The sequence below is a fragment of the Larus michahellis genome, chromosome 3 (assembly GCF_964199755.1).
Source record: "Larus michahellis chromosome 3, bLarMic1.1, whole genome shotgun sequence".
NCBI lineage: Eukaryota > Metazoa > Chordata > Aves > Charadriiformes > Laridae > Larus > Larus michahellis.
The window spans coordinates 6,649,011-6,671,031 of NC_133898.1; the positions used below are offsets into that span (position 1 = coordinate 6,649,011).

General features: G+C 41.5%; 1 protein-coding gene across 1 annotated transcript in view; it reads right to left on the reverse strand.

Annotated features, from left to right (window-relative positions):
• The window catches only part of SPTLC3 (serine palmitoyltransferase long chain base subunit 3), an 84,062-nt gene extending 63,952 nt beyond the window's left edge, over window positions 1–20,110 (reverse strand). The window contains exon 1 of the mRNA XM_074578192.1: window positions 19,673–20,110. Coding sequence (XP_074434293.1) covers window positions 19,673–19,786 — 114 coding nt within the window. The 5' untranslated portion in view covers window positions 19,787–20,110. The remainder of the gene's footprint in view (window positions 1–19,672) is intronic.
• Between the last annotated feature and the right edge of the window lie 1,911 nt (window positions 20,111–22,021).

Consider the following 22,021-nt stretch of genomic DNA (forward strand, 5'->3'; position numbering starts at 1 on the left):
ATGGGAAAAGCAGAATGTCTCCAGAGCAGCTGGGAAAGAGGCAATCAGGATTTGTGTTGCTAGTTTTACAGGTAGGGGAATTAAAAACTCAGAAGGAAGGCAACCATCCGGGTATACAAGGACCTTCTCTGAGCTAGGATAGGACTTAAGCATCAAAAAAAGAGGCCTAGGGAAAAAAACCCCCAACATTCAGAATAAACTCACTCGTTGTATAGCACATAGGTTTTTAGGACAGAAGAGTTCAAGGAAGATGAGGGAGAAAGCCATCCTATAAACGTGCCAACAGTGTCACAGCACATCACAGTGGGAGTAAAGTTGAGAAAAGAGAAAATGAATAGCTTGACACCTTCAAACACAAGAGAAGCTGTCTTAAGCAAGAAGACAGGAATTAATTTAAATAATAGTTAGGCAACTTGGCAGCGGTGCCCATGGCATAATTAGTCAGATGGACTATACCAAAGCCCGCATCAGACCTGGCATACGTGATCAAATCAGTGCACCATTTAATTTAACAACTTGACAAGGGCTGCAACCCACCTATCCTGAAATTATCTTGCGAGAACCTCAGAAAGTTTACAGAGTAACCTAGACTCACCAACTTGTGCCTAAGGCAGAAAGGCATTTCTATATATTTTGACAAATGACACCCAATTAATTTAGGGGTTTTTTTCCCCACCTAAAACTTTACAGAAAAAGTAACATCCTTCTCTAGCTACTTTTTTTCTTTGGAAAATATCAAGAAAAGGTGGTTTCAATCTGTCATGATTAAGTAATGCCCACCTCTATACCTATGAGGAACTTACAGGTAGACTCCTCCAGGACCCCAGAAGCGGTACGAGAGTTCTGTAAGCGGTAGTCTCTTCCCACTGATTTCAATTTCTGCCTTGTACAATTGGAAAAGATGATCTGGGCCTTGATGGCTTCTTAATGTCTATTTAATTGTAATGATATTCATGAACCGTTATTAAACTGGCTAATTCAATCTTAGAGTTAACAAAATAATTGAATTCTACTTCAATTGCTTGAAAATTAATAAAAAATAATCTAGAAATAAATTGATACTTTTTTTTTTTAGTACATCGTACATTAAAATACTCTTTATAAGTTGTTCCATTAATTATTTAAGTCGTAACACTGAAGATGAGAACGCCTGGCTTTCTCTCCTCTGAACCTGCTGTAACTATCAGGTTTGCAGAAATCATCCTTAAATAAATGCTCTCCTCAGATTTTATAGCAATCTACATATAGACAAAAAGGAAAGTCCTCATCCCACCATGCACTAATTTTCATCAGTAGATCCATGAGTACCCAGAGACACACACCTAGAGGCTCTTGTTCTTGGCTGAAAAGACGGGAATTAGGAAAAGGGAGCACACCATAAATCTAAGAGACAGAAATCAGGTACGAGAATACTGAGGGAAAGGGGTCGCTGAAGCATGTTTTGTTGGTTCAGCAAAGAGGAAGGCATCTTTTCAAATGCACAGCAAGAAGCAAAAAGTCAGTTGGATTAGCCTTTGGATTTGAACAATTTTAACCTGTTTTCTAAGAAAGCTATGGCTTATGCCCACATGCAACCCCTCGGTCTGCAAGTACCCTCTTATTAGAGCTATTGCTTTTGAGCTCATAGACCAATTTCAATCAAATCTGATGGAAGAACAGAGGTCTTCAAGATAAGAACTTTCCTGAAAGCTTCAGGAAAATCTGATCTTGATAGCGCAAAGAGATCCAAATCCATGTGCTGAAGGAAAGACAGCAATAACTTGGCTCTTTAACCATTTTTGGAGTGAATTACACAAGTACAAGTGTAATGGCCCACGAGCCAGCACCAACGTAGCTCTGAATAAGGTTCAGCACCTTCTGTCTCTTACCTATCTGGAAAGTGAGAATGTGGTAGGCAAGCTGGGATGTTTTGGGGTGGTGGAAGATGCTGGACACAAAGCAAGATGAAATCAGGCTTCATTAGACCCATTGCTCATGCATGGGAAAAACAGTTGTGGACATTTCACAAGCCTTTGTTTTACCTCCAATATTATTTCTTCTCATATTGCTGTGGGGCAAATTAAAAAACAATACTCAAAACATTGCTGCACCTTGGAAGTAGTTTAAGTAGACATTAGGGTATCTTAACTCGAAGTTTTCATTTATACTGATCATAAAACAGTAGAAATCAAGGGACTTAGGAAAAGCAGGAAATTGAACAGCGGAATCACAGATTTCAGGAGAGAACAACTGTACTCAGAAATAGCAACTTTATAGGAAGTAAAATTAAAGCTAAAGGGAGTTAGAAAAATGCCAGCCATCTCTTAAGAAAATAATATTAAGGGCAAAGGACAACCCACTCTAGGGCTACTCAGCACTATGCAGGTCTCGGCTGAAATACTCCATCCTGCTTTGGGCAGTGCTTTTTAGAAAGAAGAGGTGAACCAAACAGAGAGAGCTGGGAAGAGAATCATAAAGTCTGGTCAAGTAAGTTCTGAAACCTCGCCAAACATGAAACGTGTAACAGCAAAGACCGAGCACTCTGAAAACAGCTGATACACATTTTGCACAGAGTGAAATGCAAGCAGGTAGAGAGAACCTCTAAACCGAGGATTCTGGAAGAAGGAAGTAGATATATAGAGTTTCTGTTTAAAACTAAGATAAAATTAACATGACATCGGCTTTTGGCAACTGTCTGTATTTGGAGAACTTAAGTCTGTTCAGCAGATCTTACAAATCGGTGAACAAAATTCTGGCTAAAAAGACTGTATAGACTTTTGTGTGTTCTTTTGTGGCCACACAAAACCCGCTGTTACCTCTACCTCATTAACATCTTTACATAGCACTATTCTAGTATCCCAGTCCTCCGAGAGATATGAGAGTGTTTCTCTGACTTTTCCATTAGGATAACAATTCTGTCCCTCTGCTCGTAAATTTGGGAAGTACCAAGACAGACCAACAGTAGGTGGCAAAGCAAAGACTAGGCAGGACCATCTAGAAGGGATGTGCTGAAGCTCTGACCAACCATACACACTCCTGAGCTACCCGACACATTTCAGGAATGACAGAAGATGCCTATACACCAATCTTATTTCTGAAATATGACCGTTATCAAAAAAACCCAAAAGGAAGGCTTGCTCTCTCTCAGAAAGGAATGTAGTTTTAAAGCCTATTAAAACGCAAAGATTTTAAAGTACTAGTAAAACCAATAGTCTCATATTTCTGAAAAAAAGTTTTTTAAAGTTACACACGATAAGCAAGTCACAGTAAAACTTCACGTAGAAGATAAATAAACCTTTTTCAGAAGGCCTCATGTTTCACCTCTACCCTTCCACATCTGCAAAAAAAAAAGAAAAAATTACAAACAAAGCCATAAGATTAATGCTGTGCCCATCTATAATGGCCGCTACAATTACATTTGTGCAACAAGTCAAATAATGAGCAATGACAAAAGGTGCCCTCTCAACTGCAGTGAAGAGAGGTCTCAAATTTGTTCTGACAACTTTAGTTCATCCAGTAACTACTCTGAGAGGGTGAAGCACACGCTTACATCCTACCATCTAGCAGAGAAAAATATCATTTCCTTCTGAGGAATGTCCACATGCACAAAGTAATATGATCTCAGTAGCACGTCCCATAGTAAAAATCAGTTGTTAAAGAATTAATATAGCTCAGTTACAGCAGGGGAAAAAAACCCACACTACCTGAGGTCTCATGCACATAAACTCCTCAACAAATCTGTCTAAGGAGATGCTCCTGTAGGTATGCCTGAAACATTCAGATGTTTCAGGCATAATGCTTCATAGCGAATTCTGAAACAATACTAGTATACTCTGATAGCTTCCTGTTTTACATTCTTTTCCACTCCACAGGGGAGGAAGCTCTGCGCTCCCCTCATTCTCATATAGAAAATTAATCATCCTAAACTGAATTAAGAAATTTTATGTGTCCATCCTGACAGCTCCCTTATGGACTAATGGAATAACTTCAGCATGTCTAAAAAAATCTAATGATAGAAAATCAAGAATGACAAGAGGGACATGCTGAACAACGATCATCATTCAAGAATATCCCCCTCTGTGGGACAATTTCATACCAGATAGTATGGTTGTCTCTTCCCCGTGTCCCCCCCGCTCCCCCCGCTCTTTCTTCATTATCATGGATCAATGCTAATCTCTCAGAGCACAGCAGCTACTGGAAGATAAAAAGTATGGTGAAACACTATTTGCGGTTCCTACATCTTTATTTTTTTTCTGCATTCTGCTCGGGAGGAAGAAAGTGGAAGCTCTTAGAACAAAACGGTCGTAGAGCTGCCCAACAGCAGGGACTCTTGAGGCAGAATCCAGGGTCTGTCAGTGGGGGAATACGGCTAAGGCACTGTGAGATCCAAAGAAAGCACAACTCAGGAAATGCAGCTATGGGTGCCAGGACAAGGCCCTAGAGAAACTTCTAAAAAAGATGTATCTTGCTTCCAGAAAAACAGAACTGTCAGCTGCAAAGGCTAAACTATGTAATTAGCTTGAGTTACCTGTTTAAATAATTGCTTCAATTATGGGAGGACCTGATGTTTCCAACGACGTCTCTTACTCTTCTCTTTAACCAGCAGTGCTTCCACTCCAGGCTGGCAGGAGATCACACATAATGCCCTCCGCTGCCAAGCTACGCTCCTTATTTTACACTAAGTCAGTCCATGTGGCAGGTGATTTCTGCAATGCCTGAAGGTGAGGTCTTGCCTCCGTGACATGCAGGGGCTCCTGGCTCACCGCTTGTATAGGAGCTGGCAGGCTTCCCAGCTGCTTCCTGACGCTGAGTTTTACGAAAGCAAGATACCTTGGCAGTTCCTTCCCTCTGCTAGAGGTAGTGGCTCTCGAATCGGACTCAGCTCAATCAGGGCAGTGGTCTGGCTTGAGTCTTGCCTACATCCACCCAGGAGATGGCAGTTCACATCCCCAGGCAGTTGCAGGCTCTAATCCCCAAAGTGTACTAAGAGCTCTAGTTTTACGTCAAGTTAAAAGAGAAATAAATCAGAGGTTTCTCCTTTTGGATGAAAGGAGGGTTTAAGGCAGTTCAGAGCTAAGTGCTCAGTATATCCATGTCCACTGGAGCTGTTGTGTGGAAATGCTATAGAAACGTACAGTGAAAGTCACTGGCTTCCTTGAAGGACTTTGAAACGTACCAACAAAAAGCTATGCCCATTTCAGAAGAGTCAGAGAAAAGCATGCAGAGAGATTATATGATTTACTGTCAAATACTCCAAAACATAAATTCTGTTTTCATGTAGTTTACTTACAGGTTTGCCTGACCAAATGCATTGCTGCTCATTCTCACAGAATCACTGTAAGCCAAAGCATGGGGCTAAAATCCAGTATCCTCTGTTATTTGTTGCTGAACAAAACAGCTAAGAAGTTCTTTTGGAAAGAAAAAACCCTATATAATGGAAGAGTATCCAAACCGGGATTCTACCATACCATTGCTCGAAAAGGTAGGCTTGGCTAGATCTACCTACTGTATGCCAAAATTGCTCGAGGACAGCCAAGTAATAAGACTGTGTCCTATACCATGCCTAGAGAACTGAAAATTCAACTGTCAGACAGAGCAGTGGTAAGTGAAGATATACAGAAAAGTACAGAAAATAAAAATATAATTACGCTTAAGGTTCAGATTATCACTTTTGTCTTGACTGTAATGGAATGTCAAATCTCAAATCTTTAAAGCACCCTCAGTCAGGTGCATCACACCATGTAGATTATTTGCATTAAAACAGAACATAACCTCTGAGGGAGTAAATTCATGCCAAGAATGGAAAATATGTGACACAAGCATTCCTGCGCTACCAGCAGAAAGGATCACAGACCACAGAATTTTGAAAGACTTTTATTTTCTGTGGCAGCCATTCAAAAAAATCTGACCGCTTCGTTTGCAAAGCAGAGCTGATTTATTTTTGAAATTCCATATACGTCCCCGTGTCTCCAGAGTGAATGAGAGCTAAGCGTGACCAACTTTTTCCTGTGTTACAAACCTCAGTAGAATAATGTGGAAGGCTTGCATTCCTACACACAAAACTGCAACTCTATCCTCATTTCCTAAGATCTCAGTCCCACACAGCCCTCAAATCAGCTTCTGATATCTTAAGAGACATAGCAAAGAAGAGACCACATTTCCCCAGAAATACTACAGCCCAATTTTGGATTTGGAAAGAAAATTGTAAAATTTAAGTATATTCTTGAAGAATGTAGGACGAAATGGATGAAGGCACTCTTACTAGTCCAGATGAACTGAACAAGTGCGTTGCAAACAGTTACAAATAAGGGTTATGCTAGAATTCTCCTAGTGGGAATATGGTAAAAAAACTGGCGGTAGCAACCACTGCTGCTTTTGTTTTAACTAAACGTTCAGTCGACACTAACGTATTTCGTTTCAGAGTACTACGTGTTAGTCAATACACATGCTGGCTGTGAAACGATTCATATTTCTGCAGCTACCTGCTTACAAGTCCTATTTCTTTGCTACTTGCAAAAAAAGGAAGAAAAAAAAAAAACCAACCACAAAACACCCAACTCCCTTTGAGACTGCAGCTGCTTACAGATCTACATCTTCCCCTCCTTGCACCACTCCTTCCCCTTGGTTTCCTTGCCTTCACCCTGGCTGAAATCACCTGCCACAGACTCAACCCATCCACCTTTCACCTCCTCTTGGCTTTCCCTCTCTAGCCTCTGGCTACGCCGGCACCCGGGCGAGCTCGGCACTCCCCTGACCTAGTTCTCACAGTGCATTTTGCTCCCTCGGGCAGCTCCACCTCACTCCACCCCAGCACTACCTCACCGCTGAACGCAGCTCGCTCCTTGAGACAACCAAGCAAGCCAGACTCTCCAGTTCAACCACTGCTTTATCTATCTCCCCCTTTTCCACCTGACTGGCCGATTGTCACTTGTGAGAGCTTTGTCCCTTCCGTTGACTAATACAGGTTTTACTGACCTTGACTTGAAAGTGAGGAGTTACAAAACTTCAACTATGATTCCTTGTCCCTGATATTGCCACTTGAATAATAAGATATTGTGCCAGGCAGGCATGTCGTATTCACAAGTACGCTCTTCTCATAACAGATGTGAAAGTGGGACCTAAACCCAACTGTTCATTTATAATTGCAACCTGCTCGGCTTATGACATACGTGGCTTTGTATCTAGCTCATGAGTAATCTGCATATGTGAAACGAAGCAATATTAGATAAATTAGATATTATGTAGCTCAAGAATTAATTTTTCTGTTCTAAAAGTGACCAGTATCCATATATAAAGACCTATTTCTGGCAGTTTTAGGGACCTCCTTCCCTTGTAATGTCTTGCATGTGCGTGTGGTTTTGATTTTTTTTTTCCCCAATTTAATTCTCTTTTCAAAACGCAGAAAGTCTCAAAGTCCTAGCAATGTTCTCCCCTATGCAATTGTTAAAAGGGTGTTGTTTATGAGCTTTGCTAAACCTTACACGTTGAACAATATGGGCTGAAAAAAATCCCCCAAATCACAAACTCCTTGAAATGTTAGCCATAAAGCAGGAAGATGTACAGGGATGGAAAAAAGGAAGATAGGCATAAGCTGCAAACAGTAAAGTCTGCAAATTACTGTCAGTCAACCACTGTGGTTACTTACTGAGAAGTGTCAGGGTGCGAAGGTATTTTATCAGCTTCCCAGCAAGACGTGACTCAAAATAGTTTTCAAAATAGGAAAACTAAAGAACCTTCAACCCAGCCTCTGGCAGTCTTTTAGACCACATTTTTTAGACAGAAGTCTTTGGCGGATATCTGGTTAAAAGCTCTTTAGCAGGCTTTCCACACTATTCAAGTTATTCTATGGGTAGCCCTGAAAAAGAAAATACTTGAATTATGATTGCCTAAATCTCAAGGAAGAGCTCTCTCAGATGCCTAAACATCAATCTTCAGCCCAAGCTTACAGGAACTACCGGTCATCAAGTGAGAGGTTTGCATCCATTCCATTTCTGTCTTTATGCTTGTGTCCTGAAATACAGCCCCCACTAGAACGCCATTGCGGAGTAGGTGAGATGCTTGATCAACAGGAGGTGAACTGAAATCACGCAGCCTTTGTGAAATGGGTAAACACCAGCCAGATGACAACGATGAGTTTGAATCTGCTCACCTTTGGGCCTGTCTCCTCTGAAGATGCATGACCAAATTAGAGTTGAATTACTGCAAAAAAATAACATTTAACTAAAACTCAAGTTTCACCTGTATATAGACTGGTAGAGGAGAAATGTCCCATGAGAAATGGGACTTTTCTATCCTGACTTACTAGCAGCAACTAGAACAGGAGACAGGTAAACTGCTTTGCACAATACTGGTAACAAATGACTGGCATTTGAGAAAGGGGGAAGACTTTGATGGAAACCCCAGTGAATGAAGGTACACCTAATAGATACTGCTCCTATGTGTACCGAGTATTTTACAAGAAAAGGCCAGAAAATAAAGTCTTTATCTCAGGAAGTTTACAGACTAAATAAATTCCAGAGAAATGCAGCGATAAGACACGCGCCATGCAGAAATGAGAGCAGAAGTACACAGAGCGCTATGAAGTCTGGGAATAATAAATTCTGGGTTTCTACCTGTGTCTCATGTTGACTAACTTTGGCGTCAAACAAAGCAACACACTGACAGAAACTTCCTTCTCATTTGGGAGGTAGATCAAATCTCCTTTCTACTGCAGATTCTCGGGGTACTGGAGGAAGGAGTTCACACCGCAGCTTCTCTTTCAGCGGGGAATGTGCAGGGCCTTTCTCCTGTGCCCACCCGCCTACTTTAAGGAAAGAGTGGATGATATGCCTCTGTCAAATCTGACTGAAAATGGCCAACTATTTCACAAGTTGTTAAGGAGTTGACAGACAGTATCACTAAATACGTCTTGTTTCTATAGGAAATGAGGCCAAAACCAACTGAGATTGTATATTGTTACCACGCTGAAAGAACAAACTATGCAGGTGGTTTTTTTTTCCCCCTCATACAACACTCCCCTTCCCCATCCAGATACATTTTTGACACTTATAAAGTGTTCAGCAGGGCATAAAAATAAGCATGCCTACCTGACATTTTAAGAGTTTGCATAACTTGTCATTGAATGAAATTTTGTTTCCTGTAAATGTTAACATCTTTATAACAAAATCACAGGATTACAATGCTTTGCTGCTCATCAGATACGTACTGAAACAGTCAAAAAAGCCAAAGTCTCTGATAATACTACCGACAAAATCAAATGAAAACATGCTTCACTTCACTTACATAAACCCGTGTAATTCTCAGCCCACATGCGAGACAATTTTTCAAAAGGTCTCCAGCTATACTGAATCACAGATATAAAAAACTACTAATAGTACCTTATCTCTGCAAATTTTAAAATATTTTCCACCTATTGATGGGTAAAATTCATTTTTACCTTCTGATTTGCTTGCTTTAATCATGCTGTGCTGAAAGCATAAAGAAGTTCATGCCAACATTTTCAAAAGCATCAATTAATTGATACTTTGGGCTGGGGGGGGGGGAAGTGGAAGCTGGCCGAGCTCCGTGTTTGATCTGTCACGCTTGGAAATGCTGTCTTGTTCATTACTCGTAGAGAGTCTGTTGACTTTCACTCTTGTGTAACCTCCAGAGATGGACCCCTAATGCAAAAGCCACAGTGATTTCTTTACCAAGTCAAAGAGGCGACGACAGGACTTCCTAAGACAATAAAGAGAAAAGATTTGTCTAGTCACAACAGAAATTTAGGAAGAGCCAAGATGCTGATGAACTGCAGAGAAATGCTTGTTGGAAATGGGGCAGGTGAACCTGTGTGCTTGGGAAGACATTGTACATGGAGGGAGATAGAAGGCTCTTGTAGACATTATTTTCTGCTGAAAACTGCTGCTGTAACAACAAGTCCTCTGCTAGGTTTCTACACTGAGTACCAATGCCCAAGGGCCAGGACTTCGGGGCCAGCCTGCTCAGCATACAAAACCAGGATAGCCTCCTTGCAGCCTTTCTTGATCCCGTGTATCTCTGGTTAAAGACACTATCTTTTGCAGAATTTTATTTCTTTGGCTTTCACCGGTGAGCAAGAGATGTGAGGAGGCCAATTAATTCATTTTCAGGCATGCAATAAATTACAAAAGGGGACAAAAGGCTTAACCCAAGGTGAAACTGAATTTTATTAAAGCTGCTACTCAGTTCCCAAAGCACGTGTCTCCTGTCTCAGGACACAAACTTACTCATAATTACTTTGCCAAGTCTTACTAATGCACACAGCATATCCAACATTTCACGTTACTGCATGTCAACATACTGGTTCCATCAATATACTTCCGAAAATAAAGACAGATTACAGAATTGATAAGCTTTTTATCCCTTAAAAACATGTGTAGATTTTAAGAACAAGCAGGTAGACTTAGCATGTATCAACAACATACTTGTCACAGAATGGGAAACAGAAATGGTAACTTTTTTCTTCAAAAGGTGTAGATAAAGTAATTTTGTATGTCTTAAGCTAGGACAAAACTGGGCTGCACATACACAGAAAGTAGAATCTACTTTGTAACACCCCTTGTATATTCACCCACAGATGCACCAATCCAATACCTAAAGGCTTATAAAAATCTCACTATTGGTTCTTTTATAACCTAAAGCAAGTGAAAAGAAACAGAGGATGACGGGCCCATAGCTGAAGGATGACTGTGATTAGATGAAAGGAAAAGGGGTGGAAATTGCCTCAAAACAGTCTGAACAGGGTTTGTTTCCTTTGCGATCAAAATAAAACAACAGAAACAAGAAGATTTCCCCCTTCAGGATTAACACACCCTGGTACCTGCTAGAACCTCCCAAACAATCTTACCACCCACATATGCAAACAAAAAAGCTCTTTATATAACAATGATGCAAGGAAAAAATTGCACAGGAGAGCAATGCCTTATATAAAGAAGATATGACATCAAGAGACATGCAGGCACATTTTTTTGTGCCAGAGACAAAGTAAAATGTTCCCTTTGAGCATGCCTGATGTCAAGAGACTGATGGATGTTCAAAAGCTCAAATTCATGAACTTACACGAATATGATCTTAAAAAGCTGGGAAAACATACAGATTTTTCAAATGCTTTCTCGGACCATGAAGTGCTTTCAACAGAAGCTTATTCACTTTGAATTGCTTCATTGGTATCTGTGTAGCACCTGAAACTTTGAGGCTGATCAGCAGGTGGCCCAAGTACGAGATACATTTGACCAGATCACGGGTCTGGGATTCTTTCGGGGAACAGCCAACAATGAGGTACAATGGGACAAGCACAAGTGGTCTGAAATTTACTTCTCAAGTTATATTCTCTGGCCTCCAAGGTTCCCATCTGAATCCCTACAGTCAGTGACACGTGACTGCCAGGACTGGGTGGGAACACCTGTATCCTGCCCTCTCTGGGCAGTGGCATGGGATCTTCACGGATCTCCCCCATAACAGCGTCCACAAATGCCGGATCACAGCTACCTTTACCTTCGGGAAGTGCAACCACAGAAGGAGGAAATGTTCCTTTCAGAAGACAAACACAAAGTTTTGTGGAGACACAAGGAACAGACAGGAAATTGAAATACAGGGACATACTGTCTTGCAGAACCGCCCCAAGAAGCTCAAAACCATACAAATGGCCGCTGTGATTCCATGTGTGCGCTTGAAGTGCCAGATAGCTGTATGTGAATCACAGAGGGGGATGTATGGCAGCTCTTCAGACCACATGAATCATCATCAGCAGCGACAGGGAAGCAGAAACTCAAACGGAAGTTCTTGGAAGGAAGCAGAGCACAGCATGATGTCAGCTGAAACAGCTACGAGTCTCAGCTCTTCGCCGCAAATTTGTCTTTCCATGTTCCTGTCGCTAAGTGAATACATCCTCACTTCTTGGTAGGCTGAGGGGGAAACCCAGATTTTTTGGAAGAGAGGGAAATGACAGAGCAAGACATGCCAAAGCCTGCGCTTGGCCAAATGAACAAAGGAAAGGCTACAGCTGAGTAATTTCCTAAAAGACTGGGATGATCAAAGAACATACAAGACTTTGCTATGTTACATCTACACTGGATGTCCTCCCAGAAATTCAAAATACTCCGGGAGGGAGAAAGTCACCTAGCCAGAACAGATTAAATGCCACTTTGTGCTGAAGATGTGGATGCACATAGATGGCATCTGTCCTGGAAACACAGCACTTCACCTCACAGCTTTATACTAAAGGTATCTTGCTGAATGGGTCTAGCTATCTGGCTGAATTAATACATCCTGAAGTGCAAAACGCTCCAGCTCCTCTTCGGTCTGGCACACAATACTGCTGGTTCCTGCTGCCTGCTCTTCTCTTTAAATGACGTTTTTCTTCCCAATTCAACATCCATCCCACAATGACAACTCTCTCAGACAATAGTCTCACAAAACTTCTGGCTTGGTTGCTTTCTAAAAAGTCTTTTCTGTGGAAAAATATGCTGCCAGGAATGGCAGGAATCCTCTGGCTGAGCCACTGATCATTGTAAGGAAATTTAATTTCCTGTTTTGCTGGTTAATGCCACAGTTCTAGCCACAACAAAAGTTAATTTTCTTTTAAAAGAAATTAAAAAATAATAATCCATGAGAGAGCTCATACATCTGTTGGCAGCAGAAACAGACATGCGTATCATGATAAATTAAGGGCTCTTTATGATTGTCTAGTACCCTATAAAACAGGATTTGAATAACCACTGCACACTTGCAAACAGCAAGCTGTGAGAGGCAGCATGATGTTAACCATTTTTCTGGCAAAAAGTCAGGTTTTATAGAGATTGTGGGAAAATAATGGAAGATTGGTGAGGAGCATTATAAACACACTCAAGTGACCTGCAGCTGAGGTGTCGAAAAACACATACATCATACTCATTGTTTAGCCTTATGTATTGGACAAGTGGTTCAATAACACTGTGACAGACTTAAAAGCACCCTATGGAACATGCTTGAGATTTCTGCCCTGCTGTCAGAAAGATCAGAGCACGATGGTAAACTACACCTGTGCGAATCCCAGAAATACAGGCAAAAAAACCGCAAGGCTGGTGATCCTCTAACATGGAGAAAGCTCCATGGTGCCTGCAGCCCTGCTTGTGTGTCCCTGCCCGGGTGCTGCTTTGGGGATCCCCTGGTTGGCGAGGCAATGAAAATAAATTTACTCTGCATTTCGTCCGTGGTTTTGTGGTTGTTCCTGCGTCCTCAGACTCAGACTGTGTCACAGAGAGAGACCCGGACAGTTCCTAAACCATTACCTTATTCTGCCCCTTATATTAATGAACTTGCTTCTGCAATGGAACGCAGACAGCTATGTCCCTCGATGACACAGCAGGTCGACCTTACTTGTTTCTGAAAGCTAGGCTGCCACTTACAGCTTGCAAAGGTAACTAATTCTCATGCTGAAGGGACATAAGTTGACAGGCAATGGGACTAGCCACTTCATGGCTTTCTTTTACTAATCACCTCTGCTGAGCAAGAATAAGCTGCTTGCCAGGTAATTACCCACAGAAGCCCCACTGGGGTTCTGCATCAGTTCTGTCCATTTTTAGTTATCACTGCAACTGACTCTCACCAGAGAAATGCTGCCTCCATACGCTAAAGGGTCACAGACCCCCTTCGATTGGATGGGCCCTCAGCCGGTTTCTGGTTCATTCTCATGTCTCAAAGGCGGGTCAACAGCAAATTCCCAGCAGCGTGGGTCGGGTTTTGCCCAGCTGGGTCCTGAAAGCCTCCATGATGGAGGCTCCAGAGCAACACGTCCCACTGCTGTTATCTGCATCTTGATTTATTCCCCACCTCCCCACCCCCCCCCCTATATGAAACCTCTCCAGCCTCCAGGCAAAGTATGAACCATTAACCACTACTCTTTGAGCCCAGTGATCCAGCCAGTTATTAACCCATACAGTAGTCTACCCATAGAGACCGTAATGTCCCAAGTAGCCCATGAGGATGGTATTGCTGAAGTCAAGATAGAAGACATCCATCGCTCTCTCCTCATTCACAAATCTAGTCACTTCATCATAGAAGAAAATCAGTCAAACATCATTTATCTTTGGTACACCCATGCTTGCTATTCCCAATCCCATTCCTCTCTACGCTCACAGAAACAACCTTTGCTAGAAGTGATCTATCTTTTGAAGACAGGTAGAAAATTTGCCTTTCTTAAGTCATCAGGGATCTTCTTTGATACCTTTCAAAGATGATAGTGTGTGATATCACTATGACATCAGGCCAGCACATTTGGATGCTTCCCTTCTGGTCCCATGTACTTGTACAGATTAAGATTTCTCAAGAGGATCCATGACTCAATCTTCTTCCATTAGGGGTAGTTTGATGACACAGAGGCTTAGAAGACTGTTGGTGAAAACTGAGGCAAAGATAGTATGGAGTACCTCAGCTTCACCTGCATCTGCAGTCACTAAGTCACATTATGGGGCCATTCAGCAATGGGTCACGTTTTCCGTGTTTATTAATTTACTAGTAATGTAACAGTAAAAGCTCTTGCTTCCCTTGATGTCACTTGCAAACGTCGACTGCAGGTAAGCTTGGGCTTTCCCAACACCATCCCTATATGCCCCTACAGTGTTTCAAAATTCCTCTTTTGTAGCCCGTTCCTTCTTCTACCTCTTGAATACTGCTTTTTTGCACTGGAGCTCCAGCATGGGTTATTTGGTTAGCTAAGCCAGTCTCCCGATACGCTTGCTTGTTTTCACAAGTGCAAGGATGAGCTGTTCTCGTGCTAAGAGGAGGCTGCCCCTAAAGACCTGACCTGCTAGGTCTTTCAAGCCAAAGCAAATCAATGCATGCTATTTTTGCCAGGGCTTAAACTTCCAAAATTTAATTACCTGAATTTAGAGATTTCCAGATGTTAACAGGGTAGTGACACCAGCCCTACTGGAAACGTATTGTGCTACGTGAAAAATCTCTAGCTTTGCATTCAAAGTCTCATGCAACACACTTAAAGCATTGCTACAGGAGTTGTTGACTGTTACATGTACCTACACAATGGTCACATCTCAGTTTGCAGAAAGATGTCTTCAACATTTCCTGCTTCCAATGCATTGAGATCATCACATAGCAGGGTAGATGACAGAAACAAGGGTGTGGATCTGAGACCTGTGATTATTAGCCGAGAGTGCTGGTGCAAAGCAACGAATTTCTGGGGCTCGAAACCAAGGAGAAGAGAAGGCAGGAAATGAGGATGAGAAGGTCATGTCTGTGGTGCCGCTGAAGCAACAGGTGTAGTAATTGGTAGAGAACTCTGACTGGAAACCAATTCTCAATATCTTCCTGTTGTCACTACAGCTACGAAACCCAGAGGGGTGATGGGGATTGCACTTTCCACTAATACATGCACAATGGAACAGGTCCAAAAGGCTTAGGTGCTGCAGATGGAATGAGCTGGAGATAACGAAGTCCCCTTTCATTGTTGTTTTTACCCAAAGCAACACCAAAAAATGAAGATATTTAAGAAAAAAAAAAATCATTCTGTTGGTAGATCATTATGGTTGCCCAGCTGAGGCTGAAAACATTTGGAAAGGCTATAGTCTGATCAGCCTTAACCCTCCCTCCTTTCTTTTCTCTTATTAATAAGCCTTATCACATGGCTCTAATTGTGGGGATTAGCTTATTTTTTTCCCCAAAGGACTCATTAACATTTAGATTGAGTTTGCAGCCAAAATGCCCCAGTTACACTAACCACTGCAAAAGCACACGAAGTAAGTGCTATCTATATATGTGAGAGGACAACGCACAAAGAAAGTACAGAGGGCATTTACAAGGTACAAGAAAATTATTCTTATGAGAACAGTTGCATGGCATATTCCTTTCATAACTCTCTTTTAAAATGTTTTCTTTAAGATCTCCATTGGGGAATAAGGGACATTGTAGTGCATAAAGGACAGGAAGAAAAGCAGGGGAGCCAAAAGCACGGAAGGGACTGAAACTGGCTGCTGGAGTATTGAATCAATAGCGGAGTAGAACAGTTAGGAGGAGGTCTGGATGTCACAGGGTAAATATAATCAGCTTCCTAATTTTAGAGCCCCCATATGCCAGAGGCTATCACATTTTCAAGCTATCAAACAAGTGGGGCAGATATTACTAGGTTTGATCTCATCCCAGGCTCTTTTTTGCTTTCAGAAGGGAGCTTGAAAGCCCCAGAAAAGACTGTAGTCTTGTTCACTGCAAGTTTCTCCCAGGCTACTGCCATTCTCAATACAGAACAGAATAAAATAAATTTGCAAGTAGCTTTATACCATCTTGGAAGCTCTCTAAGGCATCCAAGGAAATGATTTATCAAAGAAATAAAATTGTTGCGTGTCTACTGTAGGAAACAAACGTTTCCACTGGACAAACATATTTATTATTTTAAAAATCCAACGTCCCCTACAATTGACACCCAATCAACAGCAATATAACAGCAAAAGAAACCATCACTAGGAAAATACCTTCTCCTGCCTACTACAGTTACATAAATAAATAGGTTAGCTATTGAATTGTGCTTTGGATAAAGGCAGGTCCAGGCTACAGGTTCTGGAAGAACATAAAGCATTCGCTTGTGTTATAAGCGCTAATGAAGTGGAAGACATGGCCCGTGACCCACCGCCCAAAGGTGAGGTCTTACTGTGGCCCAACTTCCAACGAATGCAAGGACACAGCACGGTTGTGGGAACATGGTTAGTCCCGGTGTTCATGCTGGACACAAGTCTGTGCATCCAGCTAGAATTGAGTGAGTCAGACTTAAAATAATCACAGGAGCTGTTCAAACAAGCAGTCCCACCCCAAAGTGGTATATCTCTTCCCCAAAAGCAACAGCTTCTCTTCTGGTGGGATGCTTCACTGCTTCTTTATCACTCAGCTACCTTCCTTCCTGTCCTTGGTATGCCACAGATTGCTTAGAAGCAAAGAAAGCCTCCCTACTCCCCCACACTTGATCATCCCTAATAACCTTCCCCAACCCATTAAACAAAACCCTTTCTCCAGAAACCTGGGTATCAAAATTGCTTCTCTATTTCTGTCATGCACACACTGACACACAAAATCTTCTTACATCATTAAGATGCAAAACACATTGCTCCGGAGCCAGAGTTTTCAAAACCAGCATTTCCAAAGCCAGCATTTCCTGTGGGCTCCCTAGAAAAAAGAAGGGTTTATGGAGCCGATTTCTGCAAAGCCTGATGTTCCGGTCAGTCAATTGTGTGCAACTATTGCTACATATTCCTGGCTTAGAAGCCTTCATACTGCGCCATGTCCTCACTGGCATCCTCTGCACCACCAGTTGCCTCTCTCAAAGCAGAGCACGTCTCCCTCCTCCCCTCCCTGCAAAGCAACACAGCTGTAACTGTAACCCCAAGAGTTTCCGAACTGCCGCAAGTCTCAAGTGCTAGAACCAGCGTCAGCAGTCACGTCCCCTGAATACCCCAGCACTATATTTCCCCTCCGATGTAAGGTGTTTAACGGTGAATTAATTAACTGAACAGGCAGTAAAGTACACATACGTGTGCGTGTGTCAGAGTGTTAGGGGAAATCGGGGCAAGGTGGAGAAAGAGCAAAGGAAGAGGAAGGGAGGAAAATGACTGGAATCACGCAAACCTGGGTACGGCTTCCTTGTGCACCCAGCTGCCATATTCCCTGCTCCTCAGATCCCAGCTATAAAGTGGGAAGCACACCTCGGCGAGGTGTTGCAAATATAAAGACACTGGAAGACTGTGTGAAGTCGCACACCTACAGCAGTAAGCCGTGTAAACAGATCAGGCAGGAAGGAACAGTATCTGTTCCTGTAAAATAGGATAAAGCATAAGCACCGAACAGGGTGAGGCAGCTGGGGCGGGGAAACAGACCAGACAGGAATGGGGAGATTCCTACCAGGAATGAGATTCCTGGTTCATACAGGACTCTCATCTGTTATTGTTTCCTTCTTTCCCAATCTGGGTTTGAAGCAGGAAGAGAGGGGAAATGGTATGTAGTTCGGAACACAGTCCTAGACCGGCACTTACCAAATCTACCTTTGACAAACCTCCTGAACTTTCTAAGGCTTCACTTCCTCACCACTTCCTCAAGCTGTGGATGGCATTGGTTCAGTGCTTTCACTCCTCACACAGCAGGGTAAAACCCCTTCTCCTCCAACCATACCGTGCTTGTAAGACTTCACTAATCTAGCACGTACGTCTACTAACGTTGCCTTCATTTCTTTGCCACCCCTTTCGGGCCAATTTTTACTTCCTTTTTGCTCACCCTCAGTAAAATTCTACTTTATTTCTCTAGCCATGTCTTTCCTATTAAGGAGGAAATCCGAATTAATCCCCTCCTGGGAGTCTACTGCTTTCAAAACCACTCATTTGCAGCAGGTTAACAATAACTGAATGTCAAGGCTTAGTTAGTCCTTGAAATTTTCCACTCAAACCGAAAGCAAAGATTTCAGGCATCATTGTGGCAAATAGCTAATATATAAAATGATGAAATAGATGATAATGATGAAATGATGAAATATGTGATATATAAAAGGATGCTAGAGTAGATTTCTGGAAGCGAATCCCAAGAAAGGCCTTTTCAGTCATTGCACAAGCTTTTTTTGCTTTCCTCATCCTACACAAGCCAATGATTGGGAAACACCCATACCAAGGGAGACACCTAAAGCCAGACAACCATTAAGCATGACACTGGGCGTGCCTTCATTAGAGTGCTAGGTGCATGACAGGCCCATTTAGACAAAGATATAAGATAGCAGTTTATTTGTAAAACAGCGGGGCCTGCCGCAGTTCTTGTCTAAAGCTTTCAACAGGGACAGTCAGGTGAGCACTCAGGCTCCAAAGGCAACCTCCTCCATCCCCCTCTCCCCATCACACCGCGCGGTAAAGCCAGCCTTTTTCTAGTCGCTACAAGGCTTTCTACTAATGATCACATCAAGATCCAGAATTAGGACACTTCAAGACAGACACAGTATGTTCCCAGTTAGAACAGGTACTGCAGGCGGACGACATCTAAGATTTGTGCATACCTTTCTTTTTGTCGTTCATTCTTTAGGATGCTGCATGCCAACTGTTCTACAACATGTTCATATAGATGAGAAGTGCTGGTTTCAAATAGCACAGCTTGAGAAAACAGTAAGTAAACTGACTTGGATTTCAAGCAGTACAAGGCTGAAGAGCAGGCATCAGTAAAGTGCAGGCACCAGTTAAATGACCCTTACAGTAATGTAAACATCAAGAAAAGACAGCTTCCCCTGTGTACATTTTTTTGGTTATACTTCTACAGCAATAAATCACACTTTAAAAACCTCTGCACACACACTTTAAGTTGATAAAACGGCTTTCCACTAGTGATTAATGCATTGCAAAGTCAACTTCACCATCGGTTAAGCTTTAGAAGGAAACTACTACATTTCGGCATGCATGTGTTTGATATGAACTAGAGGCTAGTTAGTCCACGGGACCAACCGTATGTTGCATGAGCATTCACAACTCTCACTACAGTTTAGGATGATACAAAAAAAAAAAAAAAAAGCAGCTTCAGGTCTCAAGATTATAAAACTAACACACAGGCTAATCCATACAACCTGTTCAATGGAGACTAAGACCGCCATAAAACTAGCTTAATAACTAATGTTGCAACTACCTGTTTGTTTTCAATATTGAGGCAATTAGGGTAAACAAATAAACCTTACCTTAATTCCTTTAGTAATTCCATTTTTCTTACAGATTCCACTTTTTAAGAGGTTATTCTGTTTCTGATGATGATGATGTAGATGTCCATTGCAGACAGCACTGGGATTAGCCATCTGTTTAAATTAGTCAGATTCTCAGTTCTTAAGGGTGTCTCAGGTCTTTCTACTTTAAAAAAGACAGTAGGACGAGCAGATAAAGTTCTTGGTTAAGGCCTGAAAGGTATCCAACTGGTCTGTCAGGATTTTCCAGGATGAGAGGAGGAACTATCTTTTGCAATATCTTAGAAACTTAAAACTGTTTCTTTCATACACCTTCAGTCCCAGCAAGCTAGAACGCGAAATACATAGCAGGAGGTGTGCTCTTAAAATCTCTGAAAAATACTGCTCATTGCTGGCTATTGTATGAACACAGCTTCTGTGAGTCAACAAGACTGCTGCAGCTATCAAGAAGTGGGTGGATCCAGAGGCGGAGACACTTAAAGATACATTACCTCTTAAATATCTCCCAGTGAGGAACACTACATTTTTTTTCTCCTCAACCTACAGCTACGTTACTCTATTTAGAGTAATAAAACGTTTTGAAAATTTAAACAGAGTAATCTTTAAAATTACATGGGTCATCTTGCTAGGAATATATCAACTGAAAAACGTATTTTGCTGAGTGGAACAGAACCACCTTTTTTTTTTTTTTTTTTTAGTCTTTTTTTACATAGGTAGCACAACAGACACAACTTTAACCCTGCAAGGAAATGGAAAGCATTTTAGTATTAAAATGAAATTTTATCTAGAGCTAGAAACAATATATTTGGCCCTATCCTACAGATGCGTGCACAGGTGTTTACTAGAGTGAACTGTTCCTTTAAGCTCAGCTTGGCCAGCAATGGGATAAATGGCATGCTATTATAATTAACGAGAAAAGGACTTTTATAAAGTTGATTAATTCAGTTTTAAAACAAGTAAGGCTTCAATCACATGTGAAACTACTAAGCAGGACTAAAATACATCCTTGCTTTTAAGACAAGAGTTTATTTATTGTGGAAATACTCACATACATTGTCTTTGCTGAACCAAATTCTCATAGTTCAGATTTTAGTGGCAAAACATAAAAGTATAAGCTTCTCTGGCAGCATTTGATAGAATCACTTCCTCCTAAAATAATTAAAATTTGTGTGGAGACAGATTAAAGGAATGCTGTATTATAATATCCATTTTGGAAAACAGTAGGGATGAAAGGCTGGTAGAGCAAAAATACTTGGAGTGTTTTAATTAGAAAAAATTACTGTGTCATCTTGGCAATGAAATGTGATATACAGAAAAAACAGCCTACAACTTGAGTATGTGGAATGTAGGAGATTAAATGTTAAATGAACCACTGTGAAAATATACAGGGAAACACATTGCATTGGCTTTGAAAACTTGTCTTAGGCATGTATCGAATTGCTAAAATGTATTTTCTCCTTTGAAGTGATTGGCAAAGTGGGATATCGTAATGCGTTGGAAAAGTTTTCATCCCTACCTAAGGGAGACCTGAACTGAACTCTGTTTAAAAGAAATATCTGTGCATCTTCTGCATTTCACCTAATTTCATACCACCCACTGGTTTCCAGAGACTTCCACTAAGATCTGTAGAAAACGCCCTCGCACCAAGAAGTATTCTTCATTTAGGAATTATTTCCTTGATTGTCACAGTAAATCAAACATCTGTAAAACATGCCATCTGCTCAGTCAATTACTGATCATCTTGACCCTGTTGCAATAAAGGTAAGACAAGAAAACTTACCAGAACGGCATTCTTCCCCTTAACAGCTTCCAGTGCCTCAGCTAGCACCTCTGCCAGGTAACGCTTCCCAACAGACTGAGCACCTTCCAGGACACAAAGTGATACAATTAACATCTCATGTCTGTCTTATTCTTTTTTTTCAATTAGGTTTATGGGGGAGTCGAATCTCTGATCAGATAACAGTTCAGAAGATGCAAAAGTCCCAGGCTGTAAAAGTCTACACTTGTTCTCTATTTCAAGGCCCATGAAATACCAGTGCCCTTATATGAATGAAATAGCGCATTAAATATGTTACATTAATTTTAGTTTTCATTGTCTCTAACATCTAAGATCACAAACAGGCAGCACTTAAAAATAGAGACTACATTAAGTATGAATTTAAATGAGAAGTTTTAAAAACCTCAGAGAACAGCTGTCTTTTCGGATTTCTCTTAACCATGCTCTAAATGCCAGAGCTCACAAACCAAATGCCACTAGGGGCTGAGTAAAATTCCTGCCCTGATTCCATCCAGAGCAAATGATTTATAGAAGGGATGAGTCTGGCCAAATACACACCGATGATCTGTAAA